This window comes from Psittacula echo (assembly GCF_963264785.1).
Source record: "Psittacula echo genome assembly, chromosome: 4".
NCBI classification, from domain to species: Eukaryota; Metazoa; Chordata; class Aves; order Psittaciformes; family Psittacidae; genus Psittacula; species Psittacula echo.
This window is the reverse complement of record NC_137738.1, coordinates 86,834,803-86,853,833: the sequence shown is the minus strand read 5'-3', so window position 1 is coordinate 86,853,833 and position 19,031 is coordinate 86,834,803. Positions and strand designations below refer to the sequence as shown.

The 19,031-nt window shown below is 43.7% G+C and overlaps 1 protein-coding gene across 6 annotated transcripts; it reads left to right on the top strand.

Annotated features, from left to right (window-relative positions):
- The first annotated feature begins 4,170 nt into the window (after positions 1–4,170).
- CLN8 (CLN8 transmembrane ER and ERGIC protein) lies at positions 4,171–10,839 on the top strand. Of its 6 annotated transcripts, none has more exons than XM_080615226.1 (4): positions 4,171–4,369; positions 4,551–4,687; positions 5,618–6,252; positions 6,655–10,839. In XM_080615226.1, the coding sequence occupies exons 3-4, from the start codon at positions 5,710–5,712 to the stop codon at positions 6,967–6,969; spliced, it is 858 nt and encodes a 285-aa protein (XP_080471352.1). In that variant the 5' UTR covers positions 4,171–4,369; positions 4,551–4,687; positions 5,618–5,709; the 3' UTR covers positions 6,970–10,839. The 6 variants fall into 6 exon arrangements, with proteins under 6 accessions (XP_080471352.1, XP_080471351.1, XP_080471354.1 ...); XM_080615225.1 differs by having other exon boundaries at positions 4,551–4,702; XM_080615228.1 differs by having other exon boundaries at positions 4,551–4,719; positions 6,096–6,252.
- Positions 10,840–19,031: the final 8,192 nt, after the last annotated feature.

The window sequence follows — 19,031 nt, the reverse complement described above, 5'->3', positions numbered from 1 at the left end:
TTAGGAGTGATAGTATATTGTGCTTTACCTATTAAACTGTTCTTAACCCATGGGATTTACATTCTTTCCATTCTCCTTCCCATCCTGCCCAAGGAAGGGGGAAAGGGGGCGAGCGAGCAGCTGTGTGGTGCTGAGTTACACTGAAAGACGGTCTGAGCTGTAATCTGGGATCAAACCCTTGCTAGAGACATGCTGGTAAGCCAGTCACTGGCTGCTCTAACTTGACACACATGATTTTGCCTGCTGGTAAAGTCCCTGGTTTCTATTTAGGTGAGACTACCTGGACCTAAATAAAGCTCAAAAATTATAAGCATACATTCCATAAGACAGACACAGGTTTTTCTTTTGATTCCTGAAGAAGCACTGGAGGCACCTGTGTGAAAAATGAGAAAGAAGGACTAGAGATTCTGGGTAAACCAGAAACACCAGCTAGACTAACCTTCATGACTACAGCTGTGAAGCAAGAGCCTAACTACTAAGGCAGAATAACTTGTGCCAGTGAACATTGTTAAGACATGTAGACTGGTGAGGGAGGAATAAAAAGGCTCAACTGCAAACCCAAGCTTGTATCATCACCTCATGCTAGTTACCTGAAGCCAACCTAAAGCAATGAGGAACTTATAACCAGGACTGGATACAGTCGGCATCACTTATTATTCCTACAAGGTAAAATAAGTGGTTATAGTGACACCAGTGATGCTGGGCACTAGGAGATGAAAATCCTCAGGGAGAAGCATGAAGAGGCATTGACTGACCAGGGCTCTAATAGAGTTAGGGAGAAGAGGAAAACCAAAAATTTTATGATTAAACATATCTAAGCGGTGATTCAAGAGACATGTTTATGGTACATGGAACTTAAAGAGAAGCTTGCAAAATGGAAAGAAACTAAGAAGGCTTTGCAGTGAGGTATGAATTTAAGGGGGCAAAGAAGAGGTGAAGCAGCAACATCTTATGCATTGCAGATTAATTGCAGTGCTAACAGGAGAGAGAAATTGAGATTTAGAGAAATTCTTGAGAGAAGTTATTTGACACACAGGAGAGATCTTGAGAGTGTCTTGTATAAAACCAGAAATAAATCAGGATTAGAAGAAAAAGGGATAGGATATCTTTCCTTTAAAGGAAGTAAAAGAATGAGAAGGGAGGAAATATTGAAGGAATAATTGCCCAAAGGCTGTACTTGGTGAGGTTCAATTAAACAGTGGACAGGGAACGGCTGGACATCACAGAGTCAGCATGGGTATGACACACATCCTGAGCTGTGTCTACACCCAACAGAGCTTTTTTAGTGAGACTGGGAAATACGGCACTACTCAACAGCAGTTGCACACCTCCAGCATTTTCATTATCTGTTCATAAAGAGAAATAGAGGGTAATCTTGAGGCAGACTGAGCAAAAAATCTCCAGTTCTTACACATTATTTTAACTATCTAGAAAGACTGGCAGAAACAGCCAGTTTCAAAGCTGCAGTTTTTCCCCACAGTTGGTAGATCAAAGTCGGGATGCTCATCAAACTGATTTTTTTTAAATTTTGAGACTACCAAGTGTTTCAAGGCAACTATCATCACTCTCTGTTCTGGAGCATAAGGAGTTAACTCATTTAAAACTGACCATAAGTAAAATGGAAAAAGAGTTTGCATACACCAGTGCTGATCTCCAAGTACTGAGGAAAGCAAACAAGCCTGGGTAGATGAATAGGTTATGCAGCGCAAAGTCTTTCTGAATCCTTGGCACACACGAAAGCCTTGCAATACAGGTTTTCTGAAAGAAGTTGAGTATGCTTCCTACTAGCTGATAGGAAAAATGCCTAAAACAAGCGTGTTCAAAGTGCTCCTTGGAGTAACTGTATTTGCATGTAGGAATACTGCATAAGTACTTGTTGAACAAGAATCAGGAGAGCTTTGAGGGTAGGTGTAAAACATTAACAAAGTCAGATTACACATTTGGTATTGCCACAAAGTTCCTTGAGGCGGGCATGTAGTAAGCCTCCCACAGACCTGACGCAAAGCTCTCACAAGTAGTAGTAAACGCCCATAGATTTGAACGCAGACTGCAGATTAATAAGTGGTAAGCAATCAAATTTCAGTTTAAAAAAATAATTCAAGAAGCACATCACTGAAGATACAGGATTACATGACAGGTCAGCACAAGTTGTTCATGTATGCATGGATCTGTGTGTGCAAATGTGCAAGCTTTCTAAAGCTTTGGGAATAGGGGGCTAAAACCTTTGGAGAAGTCAATGAGGTCTTGACTTTTAAAGTAGCAGCAGACTTTTTATCCTCTGTTGGGAAGATTACCAGCTCAGTGATCTCTCAGGCCCTACAACCCTTTTTCCCCTTCAGGGTTAGTAAATGGCTCTGACCATATCCAAAAGCTTCTCACAAATCTACTCTCCTTTTGTGCAAAGACAAATCCTTCTATGAGGATTCGGCCAGCTTGCCAGCACACGTCATTAGGATCTCTGTCACTTAATCATGAGTGCGGTCTCTGCCTTAAATAAGTATTTTGGCTGAAATTTCTTTCCCTGTATTTGCTGCTGAGCCTCAGCCTGCTGTGCTGGACAGAGGAGGTTTCTGGTAGTGCAGTGGGAGGTGTGCTCCACCTACAATTCACAGCAGTGGCACACGGGTAGTGTAGCGTGTGTGGGCACAGCTTCAGCCAAACCCTGGTGTCACTCGGGGCTGTCTGCAGAGGAGCTGGGAGGGAAGGTGTAATGCCCCACACCCAGCATGTAAGGGGAGACATGAGCAGTAGACTTCCTGTCCAGGCTTTTCCCATACACTGCTGAGGCTGGCTGCCCATATCTAAACTACTGAGGTGGCATATGAACGGATGTCCATTTTCACAGAGCTCAAGAGGGTCCATCAATCAAAAGCAAATGCACAAATGCCTCCTGCCCAGTTATTCTGCTACTGTGGCTGGACCCAGCTTTCCACAGGGAATGGTGGGATTTCCTTTCCCCTACCTAGAAACTGAGCACATGTCAGACTTCCAGGACTGGAGCACCTGTCATATGAAGACAGGCTGAGAGAGTTGGGGTTGCTCAGTCTGGGGAAGATAATTATAGCACCCTTCTCTTCCAGTACCTAAAGGGACCTAATAAAATCTTGAGGACTTCGTGCAAGGGCCTGGAGGGATAGGACAAGGGATAATGGCTTTAAACTGAAAGAGGGTGGGTTTACATTAGATATAAGGAAGAAGTTCTTTACTGTGAGGGTGGTGAGGCACTGCACAGGATGCCCAGAGAAGGTGTGGCTGCCCAGTCCCTAGCAGTGTTCAAGGCCAAGTTGGATGGGGCTTGGGGCAACCTGGACTAGTGGAAGGTGTCCCTGCCCATGGCAGGGTGGGTGAAACTGTATGATCTTTAAGGTCCCTTCCACCCCAAACCTTTCTGTGATTCTATGACTGATTTCCCAGCTCTGGTCTCTCAGCACAGGCAAACCCAGCTCTCGATTTTGGTCGTTCTAGGCCAATCCTCTGTGCACGAAAAGCTGTGGCTTGATTTTTTTTGTTGGTGATGGTTTTGGTCACTTTTTGGTGGAAGCACCAGGTCTGTAGTGGAACTGAGCTTTCCCCTGGCAAAAAATCTCAGTCACTGCAACCACTCATGTTGAAGCCAAACTGAATTGTGGGTGTGGGGCTGAAGCATGGCTGTGGTTCAGGAACCTCCCTGGTGAAGCTCACAAGACTCAGCGAGGCTGAGTCATTGGGCTGACAGCACCAATTTTCACAAGTATGGACAGAATCATGTAGCAGAACTCTGTGACATCACTTATAATTTGCTGTCTTAAATGAAACTGGATAATTACACGTAAAGGCACTGGCATTGGCATCACTGCTACTTCTTTGTTATTACTATTGTTGATCAGGCATATCTTAATTATTATTAACCTGGTGGTGGTGGTGGTGAGCCTGCTGTTTGGTGAGGAAAAACTTCTTGTAAACAAGGCTCCCCTATGGAAAGGCGGCGCAACACGGACACACGGGGTCCGCTGCCCCCCAATAGCCGCCCTCTGCCGCCCGGCCGGACCGGGCGTTCCCCCCTGGCCAAGTGGTACAGCCGCCCCCTCCGACCTCCCCCCCGCGGCGCCCGATGGTTCGCGCCGCCGGGCCAGAGCACAAGGGGTGGTGGCGGCGGCGGAGCGGCGCATGCGCAGAAGCGCGTGTGGTGGCTGCGCTGTTGAGGGCGGTTGCGGGGGGAAGTGCGGCTGGTCGGGTCGGTCTGGGCCGGGCCCTCCCGGGGGCCCGTGGGGGCGGCTTGCCGCTCGGGGCAGTCCCGGAGCCGGGAAGGGCAGGCCCCCGATCTCGGGCAGCGCTGTGGATGAAGAACGGCGGGTGTAAGCGAGGTCTGTGCGCCGGATCCTCACCCCAGGTCTGCGTGAGGGGCTCGGCGGCCGCGGGGCGGGCGGGGATGGGGTTGTTCTGCCGGTGTTTGCGTGGGGATGCAGGCGTTGCCTCGGCCCTGCTGCAGCTGGGCTTGCCTCAGTGGATCGCGCTGTTCAGGGCCTGCTCCTGCCATCGGACTGGTGTGTTTTACTCTGTTTTTTCTCCAGAGATCTGGGGGAGGAGGGTGCTGCCGGGACTCCACCTTCGAGTCGGTCTAGTCCGGTGTGAGGCTCTGGGGCGGATGTGGTGTCCTCGGACAGAAGCTACCAGCTCACTCCCCTGTTTTGGACAGGGGCATCTGCGAGTACAGATCCCTCGAGTACAGATCCCTACAGGGTGTGGGTTGATGGTGGCATTTGCTGCTTGGTGAAGCAAGACTGGGGCATCTCACTAGGGGATCTGAACTCGGTGGTCGCTGTGGCTTTTTCATCTAGCTCCTACCAAACTCCCAAACGCGTTGTAGTTTGGAGCGTTTGCAGGCTGCAGTGGGTCTATTACCTGGCTTTTCCCTCCCCACAAATCCTGTTTTTTGAACTACAGTGTATTCAAGAAGTTTCGGCTGACTTGAGGCACTTACTGCTGGGCTGTTCAGTTAATGACACTAATGTTGTTAATAATGCACATTAATGTTGCTTGTCTGCATTCCATACTCTTGCATTTTTGGAATACGTTTTCTGTTGGAAAGTTGTTTAATATTCGGAGACTGATTGCAAAGTCTTGAGATATGATCCTGAAAGCCCTTTTCTGTGTACATGGTCCTGCTCACTGGATTCAGTTTTGTAGTTTTATGCCTTAAGTCTGTATCTGAATTGCACCCAAAGCCATAGGAAGTGGTAGAAAGTCAGTGAGAGAAAAGCAGGAGGGTAGGAGAATAATGGCATAGGTGAATAACTGCATGGTGCTGTTGAAGTACAAGTTCCATAAGTAAGAAAACAGGGCTTGCTTCTTTGTATTTTGTCTTCCTCTTTCTTGCCTTCCTAATTTATCCTCCTCGGCTTTTGTTTCAGTGCACTACTTTGTACTAATACAGATTTTGCAGGACAATTGTTATACACGTTGTTAAATACACTTAAGTTTGGGGGGGTTTTTTTGTCTGTCTGCCTGTATTTGGGATGACTGTGCCTAATGCAACAGGACTAAAGTTGTAACTGCAGTGGAACTGAGTTCTCTATGGTTTAGAATTATGTATATGGATGGCTTAGAAATTCACTTATTTTTTTTCTCCTTGTTCCAGATGGAAGAGTTCGTGGTTTCTGATTTGCATAATAGCAGAGGCTGAATAGGCATAAAGGAGACTATAGTGCGGGTGAGAAGTGTCAAGAAGAAATGAATCCTACAAATGCTGACCCAGTGTTTGAGACCACTTTTGAATGGGACTATCTCTTGTGGGAAGTTCGTTTGACATTTTTAGCTGCTGGCTTTTTAATCTATTTGGGAGTCTTCCTTCTGTCTCACTGGTTGTCTTCATGGATAAGTACCACTTATCATGCCTTGTATGCAAAGGAGAAGGTGTTTTGGAATATGGCAGTCACACGTGGTGTGTTCGGACTTCAGAGTTGTGTTGCTGGGCTATGGGCTTTGCTCGTAGATCCTGTTTTTCATGCTGACAAAGTGTATTCACAGCAAAATTGGAGTTGGTTTAACTGTTTAATAGCTGCTGGATTTTTCTTGCTTGAAAATGTAGCTGTTCACGTGTCCAACGTTATTTTCAGAACATTTGACGCGTTCTTGGTAGCTCATCACTTGCTAGCTTTTGGTGGCTTGGCTGGTCTAGTGATTAATGTGAAATCTGGACATTACCTGCCTTTGATGGGAATGTTGCTGGAGATGAGTACTCCCTCAACATGCATTTCCTGGATGCTTTTGAAGGTAAGACCACAGTAATTTTGTTTGTAACAGTTTTCATGCATCTCACTTTTCATAGGTAATCTGTGCAGTTTGTTTACGTAGCTTTTAAGTAAAATTGCGTTCATATAACTGGGACCCATGTTAGTTACTGTGATACCTTCTTTTTATCTTCATGGTATTTCTGTAGTCCTTCATACAGGTTTTTGTGTGATAACATGTGCATGTGGATAGTGAGATGGTATAGATCTGTTCTGAGTTTGGGGTGTGGTATGCATGTGGAGTTTCATAGCTCTGCATGAAAAAAATGCCTGAGAGCGTGTGTTCGTGAAAGCTGGGTATTTGCATTAGTTCTAGAGATTCCTCAGTTCACTATCTTGAAGTAGCAATCTCATTTCTGCATACTTTCTGTTCTTGTTTTTCTAGGCTGGCTGTGCTAACACCTTTTTCTGGAAAGCAAACCAGTGGGTGATGATCCACCTGTTTCACTGCCGCATGATTCTTACTTACCACATGTGGTGGGTGTGTATTTTCAATTGGAATTCTGTGGTAGAAAATCTGGGACTTCTTCATTTTACTGTTTTATTCTCAGGATTATTTGCTGTTACACTAATACTTAACCCATACTGGACGTACAAAAAAACTCAGCAACTTCTGAACCCAACTGACTGGAATTTTGAAAATAAAGCAGTGGAAAATGGAAAATTAAATGGTGAAACACAACAAAAGAAGAGGATGTGACACTGAAACAGCTGTTTCCTTGTAGGGTGGCAAAAGAATACAATGCAGAGTAATTCTTTGCCTGTGAAATAGAAGCTTTTGCTTGAAGCTCATTAACACAGTGATTCCTTGCTGGTAGGATTCTGTGTGCACCAGAAGTATTTTAATGCATTTTTTCTGTTTCATATGTGCATGCACATAAGATAGTCAGCCTCTTAAGATATACACCAACGATTTTGTCAGATTGGACAGTATTTCAAGTTCTAGTAGTGATGTGCTCTCTAATGGCATCCTTTGTCCTAATGCTTCCAAGTGGCTTTACAGTTAATTTGTCTATTAAGCTCAGCTTGAATCAAGTTTAGCTTGAATCCTATTTCATATGTGTCAGAGATACTGTTACTGGAAGTTATGTTGTTTATTAAGATCAATTATGAAGTGAGTTAGGTATGCATGGGTACCTAGTTCCTGTGTGCCATTTAGTCATTCCAAGTGGCTGAATTGGTCAGTGGTAGAATGCAGTCACAGCTGGGGTGTGGGGTTTGGTTTTTTTTCTTGGGTGGTTTTTTTTTTTTTCGTTTTGGGATTCTTTTTTTCTTCTTTTAAGTGCACTTGAGGAAGATAATTGAGTGTTCGCTGTCAAAGTGAGTTGTAGTTTCCAGTTTGCCCTTAGTATGGGAGGAGTTCATATCCACCACAAAGATGCATGTGGGGATCCAGGCATTTATTATGCTGGTGATCTAGCCAGGTGATCATAGCGGTCCCTTCTGGACTTGAAGTCCATAAAATACAAAAGACAACAACAGAATGTTTGGCTCCCTTTCTGTGCTTGAAAAGATAGCTGGTTGATTAGTAAGATTATTTTCTTTGTAGGTACCACGTGAGAGGTCATGTAATTCTCTTAGTGCTTTTGTTATGGTTCCTCTTATTTTTTTAAATTTTCTTAGTTAGAACCTGAGGGGGCTCCTCTGTGGAGGAAAGCCTGTGTTGCCTCCTTTAAGAGTTCAGTTATGCTTCCACTATTTTTATTTTCCTTCAAAGAACATACAAAGTGGCAGTAACAATCCTTTGCACTTTATCTGCTACATCACTAAGGCTTTCCTTGACCTAAGGAATAGGGTCGCTTTTCAGATATGGACTTGGCAAATTGTGGTGAGTGTTCTCCCACTCATCGCATTTCTTTGATGGCTTCAGGGTGAGGTGTTGGACCTCAGACTAACGTCTAAAGATCACGACAGAAGACAGTGACGCCTAGTGGCAGGAGAATGGCAAGGCTATTAAGTAGTTTTGTGCACTGAGCTAAGGAGATAAAAAGCCTGTCGTTTGAAACTTTTGTTTTATAGTGTGATGTGACTGCTACACAGATTTATTTTCCAAAACAATAAGACTGGGCAAGCCTGAGCTATGAAGAATTTTAGGTCAAGGCATATGTTAGAGGCTTTATGTGCTGATCTGTGGTGGAGCTCATTTTAAACATGTAAGGGAAGCACTGTTTAGTGTGAACAGCACCATGTTACTAATTTTTGGTGGAAATGTCCTTGATTTGATTCTGAGTGAAGGGAGGAAACTAGTGGTCAGGGTGTTGTGTTCCCTTATTTACTTCATGCGAGCACAGAGTTGAAGAGCTGCTCTGTGAGGGAAAGGAAACTTCTCACTATTAAGTCACAAATATAAGGCTAGATGTTGTTGATAATGATGAAGTGGTGAATGTCGGAAACTGACCATTTAGAATCAGGCTAATAATTTTGCACAGCAACCTGTCTGTTGTTCTGTTGATACTCAATAAAGAAATCTATATTTGTGCTACCTTCTTCTAAGCAGGCCAGAAGGGAAAGTGGGGGTGAGGGGAGCAAGTGGCTTTGTGGCACTTAGTTGCTGGCAGGGGTTAAACCACAACACAGTGTTTTGGCACTATAGAGCCTATATGAATGCCATTCTATAGAGAAAAGGGTTCTCTAAAGCTTAGAACTATGTGCTTCTCCTGAGGAGCTGTGTGTGGGAGAGTAATGTTAAAAGTGCTTTAGAAGAAGGCAGGGGATGAATTCCTTGGGAACAACCCAAATATGTAATCCAAATACATACCTTGCAGAGTCCAAACATCATTTGCAAGAGTTCCAGAGGAGAAGGCAGGGGTTAAGTCACCAGATATCAAAATGCTGGTGTACTCTGTGCAGCTTAAAACTGGAAGGTTTGAATTCAGTGAAACTAGGTGTTGGGGTTTAAGCTGAACCCAGGACACCAGGTAACAATTATGAAGATTTCAGCTATGGAATTCTGAAGAATCCTAGCAGAAAATGAAAGCATTAAAAGAAAAGTAAGTTTTGGCCAAGTATGTGATTCTTATAGTGGCTGGCTGAAGGAGAAGTTTCTGTGTGCTAAGATAAGAGAATATGGAGGGCTGGGGTTAGTAGTGAATTTGGGAATGAAAATTGAAATTGTGTGGTCCAAGTGGCACCAGCTTTCTAAAGTTTAGTACTTTGTTTTATCAATTTGTGTAGTGTTATGTGGATTTTAAATATCTCATTAAAAGTGTTTTTTATTATAATAAGGAAGTCTGGTTAGTATGCATCTTAGCAAATTTCTTTTCATGTAAAGACTGTTATAGCATATCTCAAATCTTTTGCATGTCTCAACAATGTAATTAATACCCCAGATCACCTGTTAACTTAAACATTGCTAGATCTACTAGAAAAAGGGAGCTATGCAATAAAGCAAATAACAGCACTCATTTCTGTTGGTTTGAGTGCACCTTTACCGTCCACCAAAAAATACAACAGACCATAAAACACAGACAACCTTTATTCTTCATCTTGATGGCCTAGAATTGGAGTTACCAGTTCTGTTACACAGGGACTTTTATTATACTTGAGTGTTTTCTTCCCCGCCTTTTGTTGCTCACTTTAAGGGGATTTTCTGGTTTGTGATTGTGGATGATTGTCTCATTGCTTTGAAACAAGACTCAAAAAGGTTCTCTAACTGAGGGGGTTGGTGTCTAATTACTTGTATAAATAAGTGCTGCTTTTCAACCCGAAAGTAGACTAGCCATAGTTTGTTTATAAATTTTATTAATGTGAAACTAACTCCAGTCCTGCTCGGCCTCACTTGTAAGGCCTCATCTACAATCTGATGTCGAAATATTCACACTTGGCTTCAGTAGTGGCTGGATCAGGTCACAAGGTGTGCTGCTGCCATGATTTGGAAAAATCTTGCATAATATCATTTTGGGTATATTTTTTTGTTTGCCTAGGTGACTACTGGAGACTTCATCCTCCCTTATTTTTTTGGACAAGCTTATTCAAGGAGTCCTGTTTGTGTCAGCTTTCTGGCTGAAGCTTTATAAAAAGCAAAACCAAAGCCACAACAAGGAATAAACTGTGATAGGGGTGTTTGGCATTTGGGGTTTTTTTTGGGGGGTGTTTTTTGGGGGCGGATATTTTTGTTTGTATTTAAGAAAAATGCCTGATCTAAGACACCCTGGCCAGACATCTTGTTCTTACCATATTCATACAGCATTCCTAAATCACAGTTTGTGTGCTTCTGTTTGTGTCCTGTCTTAGTTTTTTTTCCAAAACCTGTCATCCTTTCCCTTCCACCAATCTTTCAGTAATATTTACTGTCACTTGTAGTACAGGTCATGATCTTGAAGCAGGCGTGTTGCCACAGTGATATCTCTAATAGTTTTCAGCATGTACTGTTGTGCTCTTCTTCTGCTAAGTGCAGTGTCCAAGTCTTCCAGGTTTTCTTGCTTTTTCCTGGTAACACTGATCAAATATTGATGTTACATGCAGTAATAAGACACCTTTCTTAACCTCAGGGAGACTCCCACTTAAAGTGAATTTAGAAGTATTAAGCAAATTTAAGTTTGCTCTTATATAATAAAATGTTTGTTGAATGGCACAGCATCTTTACACTTTGTAAATAAATAAAAGTATTTTATTGAATAATTGTCTCCTGAGTTTCATTTACTCATGAAAATAATGTCTATTTTTTATTTGCTGTTTATTACTTTAACAGTTTTTGCAGTGCACACACTAAAGCAATGACTTGTTTATTTTGAAGTACTCTTGTTAAACTTGACAAAGGCAATATCATACCCATGTAAATAGCTATGAAACTTTGTAAACTTCAACTTTAATATATTATTACATGAACTTGTTTAGTTACATGACTAGAAGCTGTGACATATGTATGTATTAAAAATGGTTAAAAAGAATCACTTGCAAATGATATTTATGACTTGTTTCTTTGAAGTGTGGGTTCCATTTTTTTGTTAGGCTCTAACTGTGAAGACACTTTATTTGGTACCACATGCCACTGCAATGTTTTCGTATGGGCCACCTTAAAAACAACAAAACCCACAAAGCAACAAAACAAAACACCCAAACTTGTTTCATTGCTAAATAACAAAATGTATGTATTGTATGGTGCTTTGAAGGAATTAATTCCTGATGGTTTTTAGCATTAATGAGTTAAAGAAAAAAAGCATTGTTACTGGCATTTTTAATTATTATTCTGAGAATGCATTGTGTAGGCAACTGATTGGGATGATTTTGCTAGCTGTTCCTGTAGTGAAGTCCCAAGATTAACTGATGTTCATGTGTAAAGCTCCACTGTGGAATGTGTGTGGGTACAGACTGGGATGAGAAGAACAATGCATAGTAGTATTTGTATGAATAAAGTCCTTTTTTTGTAAATAATCTGTAAAAGGAATTTAAATGTTATTGATGTTTTGCTAGTCAAATGTTTTCAGTTAATAGGTAAGTATATTTTACTTAATAGCTCTTGCTGTATTCCCAGAAAAGCACACTTACACAGGCAAAGTTATTCAGCAATTACACTTTTTCAATCTCGTGTCATGGCACAAAAAATAACTGATGGTCATTAAAGTAAATGATTCCTGTTTCTGTAGGTGTCAGCATCCAGATGGGTTTCCAGTGTTGGAAGAATCATTACGTCCTTGGGATCTGATTGATGAATTAGCATGTTTTGCTAGCAGTGGTGTCACAGAGTAAAACCACGTGTTCGTGCAGCACATTGAGCCTTCCTCTTTCCATTAAGTAAAACCATGCTGAGTGAGGTAGACTGATAAAGATAGTGATGCAGCAAATGTGTAAGGACATAATGGTATTCAAGTTTGCAGACATGCCTATCTTCAAAGGAGAAGGGCCTGCTCACATGTCCACAAAGAAAGCAAGGAAATGTGTGTGTGTGCATGTTCTGATGAGTCAGCTGATGTCACTTCTGAGTCCTTAAGGACATGACCTGAGCAGAGAGAGCGGAAATTTAATGCTAGCTTTATTAGATATAGGATGCAGTACTTTGAAATATTTATTCCTCATGATTCTAGCTGCCTTTGCTCCTTTGAAGGCTTAGTTCATAGTAGAGGTCTGTATAAGCCCTCTGACACTGTTTTCACCAGTATGGTCTCTGATGTTTTACTGTCAAGACTCGAGTGGGGATGTGCCTTGTCTTAGTACTGGTAATTGATTGTGGCTGCTCCAGGTACTCACTCAGACTGACTTTTATATTGCTATATAGATGTGCAACTTCCCTCTCCTGCTTTACTACTTCTGCTGCTAAAACCAGATTACCATGTGGGCACTGCATTTTGTCACCAAAGCTGTGCTCACTGACGTTTAGGCATGGGGCTTGCACTGAGCGGGGGGGAAGTACACCTGAGGAAGTGCTAATTTTGTTGGAGGACTTTTGTTGACTTTCCTACATTTCTGAACCATGTAGTTCTGCTGTCAGTATCAGACAGTAAGAGTAAATCAAGGTGTGATCACTACAATACCTTGAAAAACGAAGCCAGGCAAGCAAACTACAGAGAAGTGGCTTGCATAGAGTACACCTGGAGCATCTGACAACAGCTTGATCATCTTGTCTTGTCAATCGTGTTTACAGGACGAAAGTGTTTCCTGGAAAGCAGCAGTAGCCTTACTTAGGAGTCATAGGATATAAGTATGAAGAAAATTAGGATGCTTTGGGATGAGTTAGCTGAAACTATTACATTGTACAGTGCTGAGCAGATTGCAGTTGGACATTCTGTGAACATGTAGATTGTGAGATGCTTTAATGCCTTTTTTGTCAGCAACATATTGCTTTAAGAATCTCTGTGACACTGGTTAAGGAAAAGTTTGAGGACTGTTTTTAGGACATCAAAGTTCCCAAGTAGTGTATTGCCCAAGACTGAAGGAGCCAACAGTGTATTCTAATTTATAATAATTTATTCTTGTATTATCATTGCCTTTTTATCTTACACAATTATATTTTTAGCCATGGAGTCTCTTTTGCATATTCATGAGTACAGATGAATCTGCTCTTTTATTTTCCTTATTTTCCTTTTCCTTTTTTATTATTTTCTTTTTATTACCCTAATACTTTATATTTGCCTCTTTTCCTACTTGAATTCCTTTTCCCGAAATACTGGTGGCTTAGAGTCGTACACAGTACTTCATATAAAGTCTTCTCGGAACCTTACTAGTACTTCTTTTCTGCCACTGGAAATAGCTCTGCCTCAGCCAAAGGCTGCATTTGTCTTTCACTGTTACATGACCTTAATGCTTCATGGTCCAATCACAGGGTATGGTTGAGCCCCCCAGCCAAGGTGGTGGTACCTTGGGGAAACATATGTAGAAAGAGCAAAACCATGACACAGGCAAAACGACTAAGGAAAAAAGTGAAAGAACCAACTCTGCAGGCACGGGTGAGTGGAGGAAGAGGGGGAGGCAGTGCTCAGCAGCCAGAGCAGAGATTCCCCTGCAGTCTCTGGAGGAGCCCAGGAAGGAGCAGGTTTATCCTGAAGGACTACAGCCTGTGGGAAGGACCCACTCTGGAGCGGGGGAGGAAGGAGGACAGGGAGGACCTGTTATGGACTAACCACAGCACCGGTTCCTCATCCCACTGTATCTCTTGGGGTGGGAGAGATAAAGGAGTTGGGAGCGAAGGAGTCAATTTGAGCCTGGGAGAAGTGTGTGTGTGAGGTGTTTTTACTTTTGTCTTTGTTTCTCACCATACTACTCTAATTTTAATTGGCAATAAATGTAGTTTCCCCAAGTTGAGTCTGTTCGGCCCATGACAGTAGTTGCTAGTGATCTCCCTGTCTTCATTCTGACCCATGAGCTTTCCATCTTATTTTTTCCCTGGTCCTGTTAAGCGGCGTGAGTGAGAGAGTAGCTGGGTAGGAGTCCAGCTGCTGGCCAAGGTCAACCCGCCACAAGAGGTTATGGCATCTGCTGTACTATTGCTCGTGCGCCACCCATGACAACAAGGAGCTGATGTGACACAAGGACTCTGGTGCTGAGGAATATTAAAATTTAGGAAAATTTGTTCCTAGTCTGCCTATTGGCAGTCTGAGAATTTGACTTGCAAAGGCTCCTCGTAAGCAGAGACCTTTTAAACGCATTTGTGAAAGAAGTCCTAGTGCAGGTAAAACATTGCAGTATTATAAAACTCAGTTGTTAGGTTAACTTGTACTGGTATGCTTAGAATTTACAAACTCTCCCAGTAGGCGTGCTGGTACATTAGGGAGATCTGGACAACAGACCGGCAGTGAGCACCTGATTAGAACATAAATGAGCAATGCTTTTATAAAACCAAATGTTATTTTGAGGTACTGGTCTGAATTGAAGAAAGCTGTGTGATTTGTCTTTAAAAATATTTGTGAACATACATATATATATAAAAATTTAAAAAAGTATTGACACTCAGCCTTGTTTGGTAAGGGCAGTAGAGGGGATCTGTAACTTTACAAGGCTCCAGCATGAGCTCGAGTTAAGCAAGGCTGTGGGATGTTCTGGCTTTCAGTGGTTTCTGAAGGATTATGGTAAGCAAATGACATACTGGTTTTGGGACATACACACACACACACACACGACAGTTGAGAACAGGAGAAAAAAGGTTTTTTTATTTCTAGTGGATGAATGAAAACTCTCTAAGAGAAAATGCTGATTGTAAGGAGAAGGAAGAAATCAAGAAAATCAGGCTGCACTGGAGAACTTGGCAACCTACATTTTAGTTATCCTGTTCAGATTTCATGCAGCATTTTGGAAAGCAAGCCATAGGAATGACTTATGTCCTTAGGTGTCATAAATTTCAGTTTACATTCAATCACCCCAGTCTCCACGGAGACAGAAAAAAAGGACTGTCTTTTTCACAGCAGTGTGTCACATGGGGCCAGGACACTGCTCAGTGTCTGTGGTGTCCTTAAGATGCCCAGAATGCATGCTGGAGTAGTTGCAGGATCTGTGGCAGCTTGGAGATGAAAGGCAGCTTTGCTGAAGCTGGAATGGGTTGTGCAGGGAAGCAGGCACTAGAACAGGTTCCCCAAGGAAGTTGTTGCTTTCCCACGCCTGTTCAAGGTCAGGTTGGATGGGGCTTGGAGCAACCTGGTCTAGTGGAAGCTATCCCTGCCCATGGCAGGGGGGTGGAACTAGATGATCTTCAAGGTCCCATCCAGCCTCAACAATTCCATGATTCTGTGAAGCCCCAGTAAGCACCAATGACGGTAAGTAAATTCTGGCAAGTCTTGTATCACCAGTAAAACAAATTTTAACATCATCTTCCTAGGACCTGGTTATGAAAAGCACCATGTTAACCCTGGAGAGAGCCATTATCTGAACTCTGGCTATCAACAAGTCATTATGAGTGGATAAATAATGAATTTCTGATTGCAATGATTAAGGCGCTAATTATGACTGCTATTAGATGTTGCCTTAAAACACTGCAGGAAAAGTGCAAGTTATTTTGGAAGTTAGTTTTGCTTTTTTATGAATTGATCTGCTATTGTTGGATTTGCCCAACAAGGTTTCCACAGGAACCTTCTATCAGAATTAGAGGATATTTATGTATGATGACCAGAATCAAAGAAGTTGTTGTCAAAGATCAAAAAGATTCAGGGAAGAAATAAAGGAAGAATTTGAAGTTTCTCTAGCAGTGAAAGATAATTATGAAAGAGAAAACCGAATGCACATGGATAATGAATTGGCTGCCAAAAGGAGAAGGATATTGCTAGTAAATTTTTAATCATGGAATTGAGTTAGTTGCATTTAGTCTAGATACGTATCTGTTCTTTATCATGGCCTTTAATGATAAGCAGTCGTTAAATAGTTTGCCCAAGACTGATTCCCAGCCATTTCAGTTCCTGAAATGATACCTGGATGAGAGTGAAGTGCAAAATGTTTAACAAAATTACACAAACAACAGGATGAAGTGGTCTCTCTGCTGGAAGCTGAACTGAATGCCATAGTGGTATTCCTGGCCTCCACCTTTACATATGACCCAATTTTCCCTATTCTTTCATTTGCAGATCCTATAGAGCTATGTGAGAATTATTTTAAGTTCCCACTATGATGAACTACATTAAAAAGAAGTAACTTTGTCAAAATGAAAACATTTTGGAAAGTGATACTTCTTAATATTTGTCCTGGGTTCAGCAGTAGCAGTCATTTTTTCTCCTTCTTAGTAGCTGGCGCAGCGCTGTGGTTTTGACTTTCGGCCTGGGAACAGTGCTGATAACACCGATGTTTTTAGTTACTGCTCAAATGTTTAGTGTGACCAAGGACTTCGTGAGTCTCATGCTCTGCCAGGGAGGAGGGGAAGCCAGAAAGAAGCAGAGACAGGACACCTGACCCAAACTAGCCAAAGAAGTATTCCATACCACAGCACGTCATGCCCAGGATGTAACTGAGAGTTACCCAGAAGGGCTGGTTCCCTGCTCAGTCGGGCTGGGTATTATCGGTCGGTATAGTGGTAAGCAGTTGTATTCTCTTCCCTTGTTATTTCCCTTATCATTATTATTATTGGTGGTAGCAGTAGTGATTTGTGTTATACCTTAGTTATTAAACTGCTCTTATCTCAACCCATGGGAGTTGCATTCTTTCGATTCTCCTTCCCATCCCTCCAGGAGTGGGGGGAAGAAAGGGTGGGGGGGAAGTAGACTGTGTGGTTCTGATTTATGGCCTGGGCTTAGACCACAGCAATATTTAATTTGTAATTCAGGTTGTATAAACCCACACAAAGATATGGGCTACTTAACATACATTCAATATTCATAAACTATAGAATGAAAAATGCAGGAAAAAGGTGGATTAATCAAGGATCATTTGAAATGCCACCATTTCCACATCATGTCATGATAATGAATTTAGAATACCTGGGCATGTTTCACTACTGCTGCATCAAAAGGAGCATGACTAGCAGGTTGTGGGAGGTGATTCTTGCCCTCTACTCTGCTTTTGTGAGACCCCACCTGCAGAGCTGTGTTCAGTTCTAGGCCCCCAGTGTAATGATGTTGACCTGTTGGAATGAGTCCAGAGGAGAGCCATGAAGATGCTTTGAGAGCTGGACCACCTCTCCTATGAAGACAGACTGAGATAGCTGGGGTTGTTCAGCCTGGGGAGATGTTAAAGCAGACTTCCTATGCCTAAAGGCGGATTACAGGCAAACTGGAGAGGGGCTTTTTACAAGGGCATGGAGTGGTAGCACAAGGGGGAATGAATTTAGGTTAGGTATTGGGAAGAAATTTCCTATGAGGCTGGTGAGGCACTGGCACAAGGTGCCCAGAGAAACTGTGACTGCCCCATTCCTGGCAGTGCTCACGGCCAGGCTGGATGCAGCTTTGAGCAGCCTGGCCTATTGGAAGGGGGTTGGAACTGGATGCTCTTTAAGGTTCCTTCACCCTAAACCATTCTATGATTCTATGAAGATCAACGACTTTCACGTGGAACATCAGATACAATTCCATGACCGGTGCCGTGGTGCATCCTCGCACGCTGGGTTTGCCTCGCGTGCCCGCGTTCTTCTTCTCTCCTCCCGCGGGGCTGCCTCCGCCCGCAGGTGCCCGTGCGGCCGGTCCCCGGCGGCGGCATCACGTGCGGATGCAGGAATGCGGAGGGGGGTGCAGAGCGAGGGGGGTGTGTGTGGAGGCGGTGACCGCGACCGGCGGGCTGCTGCGCCAACTGGGAGGCGGCTGCGTCCCGCCCTGCCCCAATGGCGGCGGCGGCTGTCCCGGGGAGGCGGTAACAACGGCGGCGGCAGCCGCGGGCGGGTCTCCGCCGGGATTCAGCAGCTGCGCTCGGCGGCGGCCTGCAGGCGGGGCGGGTGACGTGTCCAGGAGCGGGGGAGCCGCCGGAGCCCGGGCGGAGCAGAGCAGAGGGGGCCTGGTGGTGGCCTCAGAGCTCCCGGTGTCGGCGTTGTTCGCGGTGGAGGAGGTGGGTGCTCGTTCCTTCCGCGGCTGGCTGCAGCCGGCGGGGAGCGCTGGGGCTCGCTCCGGTGTGTGTTAGTCACGGGAAGTTTGGTTCTCCGAGACTGGCTCGGGGCAGCCTGACCCGTCCCGGCGCTGCGGATGCCTCGGCGGTGTTGTTTTGCCCGGCTGGAGGCAGGAGGAGAGGAAACGCGGTGTTTGGGATGTATCATTAAGCGGGTTTTGCCAGTGTAACGCGGCTTGGCGAGCTGCTGTAGCGAGGCTGCCAGGATCGCTAGCAAGCGCATATACTCTTTACCCGAACTTCCAGCTCTTGATCCTTGGTGAAGTCTCTTCCCCAGGGTTTTCGCTGGGGTTTTCTCTTGTGTGTATCTACCTCTTCGTGTTCGCGGCACCGGGAGCTGCCCGGGTCCAGCTCCTCTCCCCTCTTCAGCAGGTATGGATAAGGCTATTGAAAATCCAAACTCCCGCGGGGATGTAAGTTTCTTTCCACCCCCTTTCTCAGAAACTGCGTTCAACACCAGCTGTGTAGATGGCATCTGCAACTAAATTGGGTTTATTGACACAGGAGATAAATACTTCGGCACAGTAACAAATGTCCATTTATGTATTTTTTTTTTTTTTTTTTGAAAGGAGGTTTTAAATTGTCCTTGGTTTCTTTGTAACTAACGCTTTAACTGTTGGAGGAGTTACAAAGGTGCTTGTGGTGATCCTGGACCATATAGTTACTCTTGAAAGATGCCCTGTTCTTGGTAAGGCAAGAACAGCTTTTAAGGCTGGCCAGTCATTCACCTGGGCCAGTGAGTTAGCTTTGTCAGTAGGCCATACCAAGTGCTTGGAATGACAGCTGTTAATAATTTGCCTATAGCAAAGGCTTATTTTA

Excerpts from the sequence above, each read along its gene's own strand:
- CLN8 (XM_080615227.1), top strand. The coding sequence starts at position 5,710 with ATGAATCCTACAAATGCTGACCCAGTGTTTGAGACCACTTTTGAATGG. Across the intron at positions 6,253-6,654 it reads TTTCCTGGATGCTTTTGAAG|GCTGGCTGTGCTAACACCTT; the intron begins GTAAGACCACAG and ends TTGTTTTTCTAG.